This window comes from Microcebus murinus, chromosome 19 (genome assembly GCF_040939455.1).
Source record: "Microcebus murinus isolate Inina chromosome 19, M.murinus_Inina_mat1.0, whole genome shotgun sequence".
Classification (NCBI taxonomy): domain Eukaryota; kingdom Metazoa; phylum Chordata; class Mammalia; order Primates; family Cheirogaleidae; genus Microcebus; species Microcebus murinus.
The window spans coordinates 3,676,772-3,689,131 of NC_134122.1; the positions used below are offsets into that span (position 1 = coordinate 3,676,772).

Genomic DNA, 12,360 nt, shown 5'->3' on the forward strand with positions numbered 1-12,360 from the left:
TGTCTATAACACGGTTTATACCTATGATAGCATTTAACTCATTATTAGTTGCTAAGGAGTCTGTCTCCCTCCAGAGCTAGGATGGTATGTACATCATTCATCACTGTTCCCCCGATATTCTATAGCGTGCATGACACAATAAGTGCTCCCAGGATTTACTTAATTAGTTTTTGGGTAGCTCGGCTCACATTCTGAACCAGAGAGTTAACGACAGGTGTGGAAAAGGCTAACACACGTAAGGGGAGAGCTGAGCGATCACAGTCCTGCTTGGCAGAGGGGGAAGGGGAAACCAGCCTAAGACAGTGAGAGCGTGGCCAGCATTTGAGAGCACGGGCGAAGGTTCGCGTTGCTCGTGCGGCGGCCGGATGACGAAAGCGCCGGCAATCAGATGTGTCTCGGGGTCACCAGGAAGGAGCGCGCGCTGCACTGTGGGATCGGCGCGACGGCCGGCAGCACTGCACGCCGGGATTTGTAGTCCCGCCCCTTGAGAGGCCCCTCAAGTCACTTACGTTCGGCTACGCTTAACTACGTCCTCACAGATGAGGTCCAGTCTTTGGTCGTTTAGCACAAAACAGAGAGGTTCTCCAGGGTAAGTCTACCTAATACTACTCTCCAGAGCGAGCCTGGTTTCGGCGATGGCTGCCAGGAAAGCGCATTGGGTGCAGCTGCGCGTGCGCAATCTTGCGCGCCTGTCGCCCCGTGAGGCCAACTGGAGCCGGGCGGCGCAGGCGCAGTGTCCCCGGGCCAAGATGGCGACGCGGTGTTCCGCACGCTGGTTGCTGGTGGCAGTGGGGACCCCCAGGCTGCCGGCTGCAGCGGGGAGAGGGGCCCGGCCGCTTAGGGAGGGCGTGGTGGGGGCGTCCCTGAGCCGCAAGCTGAGCGTCACTGCCTTCGCGCCTTACCTGGGCGCTCGTGGCCCCCGGGCGCTGCTGACATTGAGACCCGGTGTCAGCCTCACAGGTGAGGGCAGGCTTCAGCGCCCGAGTGGCGGCTTCAGGGCCTGGGAGGGAGTGACTCTCCTCGCCCTGGCTATCGCTACGGGGGTGGCGAGGTGGAGGGTGTCTTACGCCCCAGATGCAGAATTGCTGGAGAGACAGGCTAGCAGGAGGCAGAGAGGCCCAAGTAGCTACTCAGAAGACGTCAAGTGAGGGAGAGCTGCATGGACCCAGGGTGGCGGTAGTGAATCAATCGCCCCGCAGGTCGTGAACCTTCACCTTTCTGTTAACGTTTCTGGAAGCCGCTGTTCTTTTGCCTCGTTCCTTTCCCATTTCTCCTCCTAGGCTGTAGCGTAAGGGAAGAGGTAACTGCCTTCGGTGAGTGCTATGCACTTTGTGCTTTGTCTCACTTGATGGTAACAACAACCCTGCAAGATGCCAGTCATCGTCCCTATTTTAAAGAACGGGAAACTGAGGATCTGACAGAGAAATTGACCGGCCCAAGGTCATAAAGTTAGATCAGAAGAGTTGTCTCAAACCTGGAGCTGTCATTTCTTAGCTTACCCTTTCCACCACATGGTGCAAATTGAAGGGCACAGTTAGTCTTTTTTAGAAGTCCTTAAATTGGTAATTGTAATAATAATACAGCCTAACATTTATCGTGCACTTACGATTTACCAGGCATGGTTTATCTCCTTACATCACATTTTCCACGTGAAAGGCACTGTAATTAGTCCATTTTATAAAGAAACCTAGGCTTAGATATTAAACAACTTGTATAATAATAGAATGTCACAAAGTGGTAGAGCCTTGGTTTGAAAACTGGGGCCCTCTTAATTGCTGGACGTGATGTTGAATTATGTATAAAGCCTTGATGTGCTTACCCATAACGTTTTCACATACTGTATTTTGGGTGACTTCCATTTTAGTGAGAGAAGGAAGGAAACACTGAACAACCTGCCATGTGCCTGAGTTGTGCTAGTTATTTTGTGTTCTGTAGAATTTGTGACAGTAGTACTTAAGTTATCAGTAAATTTATAAGATTAATTAATTAAAGGGCCCTGACAAGATAATTTACACAAGATAACTTCCTTTTGTGATCCAGTTTTGTAATGCTTACATAACAGGCAGTGACTAAAATATTGATAATTTGCAGTGTAAAGAGCCTGGGCTTCAGGGGTTAACAGACTTGCTTTCACCAGTGTGTGTGACCAGGGTGTATTATTTAACCCCGTTGAGCCTCTTTCCTTAACCATGAGCATTCATTCATTCATTCACAGGTCTTTATTGAGGCCTATTTTATGCCAGCCATCACTCTAGGCACTGAGGATACATAACAGCAGAGAACAAAGAGATTGGATGTGGGTTTGGTGACTTGTTTTCTTAAGCTAAATTTGTTCATATTAAATCTATACAAGTTTGAGAAGCATTCTTTATTATTGTGTCTGTATATGTGAGAGAAAGAGACAGGCAGGCACTAAATATTAAGCCTTATGTGGGGCCATTACTAAGGAACTGCAGTCAGCTATCCTTTCCTCCAAGTGAGCCCATAGCTTGCTGTGGGCATATTTTGTATCATGTATTTCGTATCGTGTGATACACATGTGAGAGGCAGTATCCTTCAAGGTGCAGTCTGTTATCACATCTAAAATCATTAACTCAGCTCTCAAATGCTGGTCTACAATCTCATCTCAAATCTAGTAGTGCAATTACACAACATAAAAACAACACTTTAGGGGCTGGGCGTGGTGGCTTACGCCTGTAATCCTAGCATTCTGGGAGGGAGGCGGGTGGATCACTCAAGGTCAGTAGTTCGAAACCAGCCTGATCAAGAGTGAGACCCCCGTCTCTACTAAAAAAATAGAAAGAAATTAATTGGCCAACTAAAAATATATAGAAAAAATTAGCCGGGCATGGTGGCACATGCCTGTAGTTGCAGCTACTCAGGAGGCTGAGGCAGGAGGATTGCTTGAGCCCAGGAGATTGAGGTTGCTGTGAGCTAGCTGACGCCATGGCACTCTAGCCCGAGCAACAGAGTGAGACTCTGTCTCAAAATAAAAAACACTTGGCTGAGCGTGGTGGCTCATGCCTGTAATCCTAGCACTTTGGGAGGCTGAGGTAGGAGGATTTCTTGAGCCCAGAAGGTCAAGAGCAACCTGAGCAACATAGCAATTCTGCATCTTCACAAAATATAGAAAAATTAGCTGAGTGTGGAGGCTTGTACGTGTAGTCCCAGCTACTTGAGAGGCTGAAGCAGGATTGCTTGAGCTCAGGACTTTGAGGTTGCAGTGAGCTATGATGACACTACTGCACTCTAGCCCAGGTGGTAGAGCCAGATCCTGTCTTAAAACAAAATGAAAAAACAAACAAACAAACAAAAAAAACTACTTTTAATCTGACTTTTCTTCCAAGCAGAAAGAAGGCAGTTTTTGATACTGGGTTGGCCATTCTTGGAATGACTATGAGGCTAATAATACTATGGGTTCTAAAAAGGGCAAGACATTTACTGGTCATATGTTGGGGAAAAATTGCCTATTAAATGAAGTTTCTCTAATTATTGCTAGTCATTGATGCCTTTTGGATAATACCAAAAAATCATCAAACTTTTAATAGTTAAATGTGATTTGTCATGTGAAGCACATGAAAATACCCAGCATCAGCTTCACACGTTAGTATCTCCCATTCTAACTTGAGTCCAAGTCTTCTGCCCAGAGTATTGAAGCCATAGCTGCTATAGGCAACTACCGAGCCTCAGCCTTCTGGCATTGGAAGTAGTAGTGATGGAGAGGCTGGACCAGGCCATAGTAACCCCACACTTCTGAGAAAAGAGGGGGTTGAGTACAGACTCATTAATAAATCAGACTTAGTGTCTTCTCAAGTCTGACTGAAGAAACACAATAGTGATCTCCTAACCTATGCTACTTCTGGTTTGCTTTTTGTATTCCATGAGTATTGAGTATATCAAAAACATCCGTTTATTTCCTGTGTCTGCTCTTAATCATTCTGACCATCCCTACTTGCTCTCCTTTCTGATTATCCCTTATCTTGCCTTCTTGCCTGTGGTCTGATTGTATTTTGTACTCATTAACTTTGAGTAGTCTCCCAATCCTGAGTATGCAAATCCAGTCAGTTCCCTGTTTTAACACAGTGGCTCCCTATTGCCTTTAGGATAAAATCCAGAGTTCTTAGCATAGCCCTTCTGCTCATCCCTAGGCATCATTGGGCATTATCGTCTCTAGCCACCACTGCCACCCGCAGCCCCCACGCATACAGTCTCTAGTTGAGTCATAATATCTGCAGTTCCTAAATGCACAAGGTCCTTATTATTTACTTTCATCTGAACCTCCCCAAACCGAAGCTATCATATAATTTAGCAGCCAAACAGGGCACTTGTGAAAGTGAAAGGAGATGCTGTCACAAATTACTCCAGGGCCCCAGGGGTAAATCTGGATGGATTCACTCCTCTTGAGCCTAGCCAATTTCTATAGCTTAACCTCAGATGATCTAGAAGCCCTGACTTCTTAGACTTGGTTTCCAATGGTTCTCAGCATGGGACATTTTAGCCCCCCTCCCCCGGGGGACATATGGCGGTGTTTGGAGATACTGGTTATAGTTGCCAACTTGGGGGGGGGGGCTTCTAAGTTTCTGACACATGTGTCTGGGGTGAGGCCTAAAAATTTGCATTTTCCACAAGCTAATGGTGCTGCTGGTCCAGTCTGAGATCCACTTCATAAGCAGATCTCCAAGGCTTCATGAGAAGGAAAAGAATATAGGGAACTGTCAAGCATTAAGTGAGACAGAAGCACATGAAAATACCCAGCATACATAGACAGTGTGAGAAGGGAACTGAATTCCACTTTAGTCGTCTCCTGGTCTGGAAGAACATTCCTGTAGTGGTGTGCTGAGACTACAATGGTAGCATAATCCAGCAGAATCAGCTGTACCCAATACACTGCAGTTTTATATTAATTGCATATGGGGGCTTTAGCAATTTTGAAGCACAGTGAGTTTGCTCTGCAGGGCGCTTGGAGGGGAATAGGCCCTAAACTGTGGCCTGTTTGTTCTTTTCATAGGTATATTCTGGCTGGTCGTATACTCACAGTTTTCTTTGTTGAGCACATTCCCAGAGTGATTTTCTTTCTTTTTTTTTTTTCCTTTTCAGGAACAAAAAGTTACCCTTTTGTTTGTACTGCCTTCTTCCACACGAGCACCCCTTTGGCAAAAGAAGATTATTACCAGATATTAGGAGTGCCCCGAAATGCCAGCCAGAAAGAGATCAAGAAAGCCTATTACCAGGTCTGTATGGGAGTCAGATTTTAGTGACAAGATTGTGGAAGGAATGCTGTTGATGTAGCGTGATTCTGTTCAGTACTATGCACGTGCGCGAGTGGCTAGGTGCAGGCAGCTGATAGCAGAGACTGATGTGGTGAAGGTGGACTTGGCTGGATCGTGTCATTCAGTGCACCAGCCAAGTGGTTAATGCTTCAGGAAAAAAGTGGAGATTCCAAACCACAGATTTTAAAGGTATTTTTCCAGAGTGGTTTTGTAATTAAATTTATTCTCTACCTCCTGAATTGGTAGGTATACTGATCTAAGTTTTAGAGAGTCTTTCTTTGCATGCATATAAAAGTTTATGAGTTTAGAATTATTTCTTTTCTTAACCCAGAAAATGTGAGATTCCCATTGTCGTATCCCAGAATGTATTAGGGCTAACGAAAGTGCTTTGTTTTTTTTTTTTTTATTTTTATTTTTTTTTTTTTTTGAGACAGAGTCTCGCTTTGTTGTCCAGGCTAGAGTGAGTGCCGTGGCGTCAGCCTAGCTCACAGCAACCTCAAACTCCTGGGCTCGAGCGATCCTTCTGCCTCAGCCTCCCTAGTAGCTGGGACTACAGGCATGCGCCACCATGCCCGGATAATTTTTTATATATATCAGTTGGCCAATTAATTTCTTTCTATTTATAGTAGAGACGGGGTCTTGCTCTTGCTCAGGCTGGTTTTGAACTCCTGACCTTGAGCAATCCGCCCGCCTCGGCCTCCCAAGAGCTAGGATTACAGGCGTGAGCCACCGCGCCCGGCCGAAAGTGCTTTGTGAGATGTCCAGACCAACAGTTCCCAGACTTGTAGTTTGCTGTGGCCAATAAAATATATATTAGGGGCACCAACGTGGGACTGACAGCTTTTTGTAAGTGCACAGTTTGCTGGAGTTGTGCAGCCATCACCACAATCAATTTTAGAATATTTTCATCACCTGAAAGAAACACTGTACCCATGAGCACTTACTCCTCATTGTCTTCTCAGTCCCTGGCAGCTACTAATCTACTTTCTGTCTCCATGGATTTGCCTGTTCTGGATCTTTCCTATAAATGGAATCAAACAATATGTGGCCAGTGTGACCAGCTTCTTTCACTGAACATAATGTTTCCAAGGTCTATCTATGTTGTAGCATGTGTCATGGCTTCATTCCTTTTTATGATCAAATAATATTCCATTGTGTGACTGGATAGGTTATGTTTTGTTTATTCACCATTTGATTGACATTTGGATATCTTCCACTTTTTGGCTATTATGAACAGTGCTGCTATAAACATTCATGTATAAGTTTTTGTGTAGATATAAGATATTTTCATTTCACTTAGGAGTGTAGTTGCTGGGTCATGTGGTAACTGGATATTTTACCTTTTGGAACTGCCAGCCTTTTTCAAAGCAGCTGCACCATTTTAGATTCTTTTTTTGAGGCAGGGTCTTGCTCTGTCACCCAGGCTGGAGTGCAGTAGTATGATCATAGCTTAATAGCTCACTCCAGCCTCAAACTCCTGGGCTCGAACAATCCTCCTGCCTCAGCCTCCTAAGTTGCTAGGACTACAGGCACATGCCACCACATCTGACTATGTTTAAATTTTTCTATAGAGACAGAGTGTTTCTGGTAGCTTCTGTCAGCATCCTCATTCCTCCTGGATACCAGAGTTGGGTGGTACATGACCAAGTGTGTGGTTTTGTTTTGTTTTATTGCAGGTTTAGTGACTTTATATTGCTTTCTTTTGCTATTGGGGAAGATTGAGAATTAGCAGTTAGTCTTGACTGTTAGCATAAAGAAAGGACTTTATAGGGACATGGTATCTAGTCTCAGTTATTTGCTAGGCTGCTTTGTAGAAGAGGCATGAAAGATACCTGTAACACCAGAAGTGGAGGCATTTCAGCTCACTCTGGCAAAGAGCTTCCTAACAAGGAAAGCTGATGGTTCGGGCACCCTCCATCTTGGGTGGTCGTGAGCTCCCATCACTGGAAGTAATCCACTGATGGTTCTCAAACTTGAGTAATATACTGATCCCCCTTTAAACAACAATTTCATGTACTAGATAATGTTGTTTTTCTAAAATCAGGTTGTTCCTCATGTCATAGTGACTGTACCTGTGTCTCCAACTTAGGACTTTTTGAGTTGGTGCCATCCATGCAGCCCTTTGATGTCTCAATTCACCTAGTACTTTTCTGAATTTCGATTCCTTTGTGTCCTTAGTTTGTACCATGAGCCATGACATCATTTTGTCTTTGCTAGGCACAAATGTATTATTTATGTGTGATGTCTCTCTTTATGCTTTTCACATAAGCCGTGGGCACAGTGGCTTATGTGCAAGCTCTGAAGTTGCCTGCAGTGCTGTATTTTTAAAGTGGCCATCCTGGCAACCTGGGGTATACTGATGTCAGTAATTTGTGCTTATCATTGAAATTTTAATTCCTGTTAGAACCAGTTAGGTGCCCTCCCCCCTCACCCCCACCCCCAGTGTGTTCTTATGCGCCCTATTAAGTTCCAGTAATAGGTGATGCTGAATGTTAATATGTTCCTTTGCTTGTGCGAGCTTTTTGTTTTCATCTGTGTTACTTCATTTTATCCTCACCACAGCACTGTGAAGTAGGTGTTGTTATTATTGCCATCTTACAGATGCGGAACTGGCTTACAAAGGTGTGGGATCATGCCCAAGGTCTCACAGTTAACAAATGGTGGATCAGGGTGGTCTGACTGTGGCCTAACTGCAGCTGAGGTGGACAGCCAGCTGATGGCAGGGACAGGCCAGGTTACTGCCTGTCACTTTCAGCTTCATGATTCTGGTGATGCAGAGACTGGGAAGGTGTTAGGCGGAGGCACAAACACAGCAGACACCTACAGGGCACTTGGCACACACAGCCCGCTGTTTTGGAGCTGCTCAGCACACACGTGCTCTGGACAGCCAAGGGAGATTTATTTTGTCTTTTTAATATTTAAAGCTATGTTTTGAATAGGTAATACATTCCCTTTGTTCAGAATTCAGAAGTATGAAGGAGCATTCAGTAAAAAGTCTTCCTCCTTCCTATTCACCCTCATCCCTCCTGTAGCAATCAGTGTTATCAACTTAATGTGCACAATCCAAAAATAATTTACACAGCAGAGACATCTATTTACCTATCCGGTCATTTTCTCCCCCCCCCTTTTTTTTTTAGAGACAGAGTCTCGCTTTGCTGCCCAGGCTAGAGTGAGTGCCGTGGCATTAGCCTAGCTCACAGCAACCTCAAACTCCTGGGCTCAAGCAATCCTACTGCCTCAGCCTCCCAAGTAGCTGGGACTACAGGCATGTGGCACCATGCCCAGCTAATCTTTTCTTTTCTTTTCTTTTCTTTTCTTTTCTTTTCTTTTCTTTTCTTTTCTTTTCTTTTCTTTTCTTTTCTTTTCTTTTCTCTTTTCTTTTCTCTTCTCTTCTCTTCTCTTCTCTTCTCTTCTCTTCTCTTCTCTTCTCTTCTTTTCTTTTTTTTTTTAGACAGAGTCTCACTTCGTTGCCTGGGCTAGGTGAGTGCTGTGGCGTCAGCCTAGCTCACAGCAACCCCAAACTCCTGGGCTCAAGCAATCCTCCTGCCTCAGCCTCCCGAGTAGCTGGGACTATAGGCATGGGCCACCATGCCCGGCTAACTTTTTCTATTTATATTAGTCGGCCAATTAATTTCTTTCTGTTTATAGTAGAAATGGGGTCTCGCTCTTGCTCAGGCTGGTTTCGAACTCCTGACCTCGAGCAATCCACCCGCCTTGGCCTCCCAGAGTGCTAGGATTACAAGGTGTGAGCCACCACGCCGGCCATTTTCTCCCCTTTTGACATCAATGTTAATATACCAGACACTCTGTTTTGCACCTTGCTTTCACAAGGTGCCCAAATTCCCAAAGGATTAGTTTTTATTGATTGATTGAGACAGAGTCTCGCTTTGTTGCCCAGGCTAGAGTGAGTGCTGTGGCGTCAGCCTAGCTCACAGCAACCTCAAACTCCTGGGCTCAAGCGATCCTGCTGCCTCAGCCTCCTGAGTAGCTGGGACTACAGGCATGCGCCACCATGCCCAGCTGATTTTTTCTATATATATTAATTGGCCAATTAATTTCTTTCTATTTATAGTAGGGAGGGGGTCTCACTCTTGCTCAGGCTGATTTCAAACTCCTGACCTTGAGCGATCTGCCCACCTCTAGGATTACAGGCGTGAGCCACCACGCCCGGCCTCATTTATTTATTTTTTAGAGACATGGTCTCTCTCTGTTGCCCAGGCTGAGTGCAGTGGCATAGCTCACTGCAGTCTGGAACCCCTGGGCTCAAGCGATCCTCCTGCTTCAGCCTCCCAAAGTGCTAGGATCACAGGTGTGAGCCACCATGCCTGCCTTGGTCATTATTTTTGGTAGAGACTTGTGGTTGAAAAATGTGTACGGACATCAGATTTGAGAAAATGATTTATTTTAAAGTCTTAAATCTTGCTTTATGAATGCTGTTGGTTGCTAGGTTTTAAGAGAGATAACTGTTACAAAGGAGGCATAATTGTGACTGATATTTGGGGTTCTGTGTCCACAGTAATTTACTGTTTTTTCCCTTAGCTTGCCAAGAAATATCACCCTGACACGAATAAGGATGATCCCAAAGCCAAGGAGAAGTTCTCCCAGCTGGCAGAGGCCTATGAGGTAATATGACCGATGTGTGTGCAGTTGCCATCATTCAGCTGTGTGCGTGAATCAGAGTTTGCATTGCCTCACAGGACAGCCTGGTGTATGTGCTGTGTGACGCTGTGTCCTTGTACCTAATCACCTTGTAGAAAAGAGATTCCAAGGTATACTGACTTGGACTCTCAAGAAGAACACGATCGTACCAATAAAGCTCCCCAGGTAATTTAGACTGTAGCTAGGCTTGGGAACTCTGGGTTGCATCAGTTAATTTAGCCCTTATTTGGTAATAACTCCCCTCCCCTTTGGGGCATTGCTACCTGATAGGGATGGTGGCTGTTTTTTTTTTTTGGTTTTTTTTTTTTTGGAGACAGAGTCTCACTTTGTTGCCCAGGCTAGAGTGAGTGCCATGGCATCAGCCTAGCTCACAGCAACCTCAAACTCCTGGGCTCAGGCAATCCTGCCTCAGCCTCCTAAGTACCTGGGACTAGAGGCATGTGCCACCATGCCTGGCTAATTTTTTGTATATATATTTTTAGTTGTCCAATTGATTTCTTTCTATTTCTAGTAGAGACGGGGTCTTGCTCAGGCTTGTTTCGAACTCCTGACCTCGAGCAATCCGCCCGCCTCGGCCTCCCAGAGTGCTAGGATTACAGGGGTGAGCCACCGCGCCCGGCCGATGGTGGCTGTTTTAAAAGTAGAAGCCCTTCATTGCCCTGGAAGAGTTTACATTGTAATCAGAGGACAAAGCGTACATCTATAAAACAACTAGTGACCAATTCCAGAGTTATCTGAAAGTGGACCTTCTTCCCTGACTTTGACCATCCTGAAGGGGTTCAGGATATATAGGAGCTCATATATCCACAGGAATAGACAGCCACATGTAACGACAGCCTCAACTCAGTAAACCTTCCAAGTAGCTGGGACCATAGGCGTGTACCACTGCGCCTGGCTAATTTTTAAATTTCTTGTTTGGTTTTTGTTTTTGTTTTTTGAGACAGTCTCACTCTGTTGCCCGGGCTAGAGTGCTGTGGCATCAGCCTAGCTCACAGTAACCTCAAACTCCTGGGCTCAAGCGATCCTCCTGCCTCAGCCTCCCGAATAGCTGGGACTACAGGCATGTGCCACCATGCCCGGCTAATTTTTTCTATATATTTTTAGTTGTCTAGCTAATATCTTTCTATTTTTATAGAGACGGGGTCTCGCTCTTGCTCAGGCTGGTCTCGAACTCCTGACCATGAGCAATCCTCCTGCTTTGGCCTCCCAGAGTACTAGGATTACAGGCGTGAGCCACTGCGCCTAGCCTAATTTTTAAATTTTATACAGAGATGGGATGTCACTGCATTGCCCAGGCTAGTCTCGAACTTCTGGGCTCGAGCAATCCTCCCACCTCAGTCTCCCAAAGTGCTGGGATTACAGGCATGAGCCACTGTGCCCAGCCTCATAAGACTTATGAAAAGTACTTCCGGCACTATGCTTAGAGTTCATTACAGTCATCTTGCTCCTTTTGTAGGTGCTAAAGTCGTAGTGCAATCCTATCCCAGGGAACCGCATGGAATATTTTTGCACACAGGCACACTTGGCAACATTGTGACTTCTCACTTGGTGTGAACTCTTATCTGTTCCTGGGCCTCCAAATGTCTGATCGTTCTGCCTTCTGTAGGTTTTGAGTGATGAAGTAAAGCGGAAGCAGTATGATGCCTACGGCTCTGCTGGCTTTGATCCTGGGGCCAGCAGCTCCGGGCAGAGCTACTGGAGGGGAGGCCCCACTGTTGACCCTGAGGAGCTATTCAGGAAGATCTTTGGGGAGTTCTCATCATCCTCATTTGGAGATTTCCAGAGCGTGTTTGATCAGCCTCAGGAAGTAAGTTCCTCATTTTGAAGAATTATTCAAATTTTAGGCTGTTAAGTGTGACAGAAAGAGAGATTTTTATCAGTTTTCTGTTTCTCAGGAAAGCAAAGTAGCTTAAATGAACTGATCTGGAGGCAGCCATTTTGGTAGAAAATAATTTCAATGTTTGAAAAATCCTATAGGTAATAATAAGTACAACCATTTTGACTGTATTCTTAACAATTGCTTAATCAGGCAAGATCTCAGGCTTTTAGAGTCCATAATTAGGGTATGAGTGTTTTATCTAGTGCCTGCTACATTATCCTAGGAGAACTTGCTCCAGGAAGGAGACACTGCCAGTCTGCTTCCTCCCTTCCCTTCCCTTTCCTTCCCTTTCCCCTTCCCCCCTCCCTCCTTCCCTTTCCTTTCCTTTTCCTTTTCCTTTCCTTTTCCTTTTCCTTTTCCTTTTCCTTTTCCTTTCCTTTCTTTTTTTTTTTTTTCAGACAGAGTTGTGTTCTGTTGCCCTTGCTGGAGTGTAGTGGCATCATTGTAGCTCACTACAACCTAGGCCCAAACTCCTAGGCCCAAGTGATCCTCTTGCCTCAGCCTCCCAAGTAGCTGAGACTACAGGCACATGTGCCACCATGCCCGGCTAAT

General features: G+C 45.4%; 1 protein-coding gene across 2 annotated transcripts in view; it reads left to right on the forward strand.

The window, feature by feature from the left end:
• Positions 1 to 726: 726 nt before the first annotated feature.
• The window catches only part of DNAJA3 (DnaJ heat shock protein family (Hsp40) member A3), a 31,814-nt gene continuing 20,180 nt past the window's right edge, over positions 727 to 12,360 (forward strand). For both annotated transcript variants that reach the window (XM_012743770.2, XM_012743771.2), the window contains exons 1-4: positions 727 to 960; positions 5,098 to 5,231; positions 9,810 to 9,893; positions 11,536 to 11,736. In XM_012743770.2, coding sequence (XP_012599224.2) covers positions 750 to 960; positions 5,098 to 5,231; positions 9,810 to 9,893; positions 11,536 to 11,736 — 630 coding nt within the window. In that variant the 5' untranslated portion in view covers positions 727 to 749. The remainder of the gene's footprint in view (positions 961 to 5,097; positions 5,232 to 9,809; positions 9,894 to 11,535; positions 11,737 to 12,360) is intronic.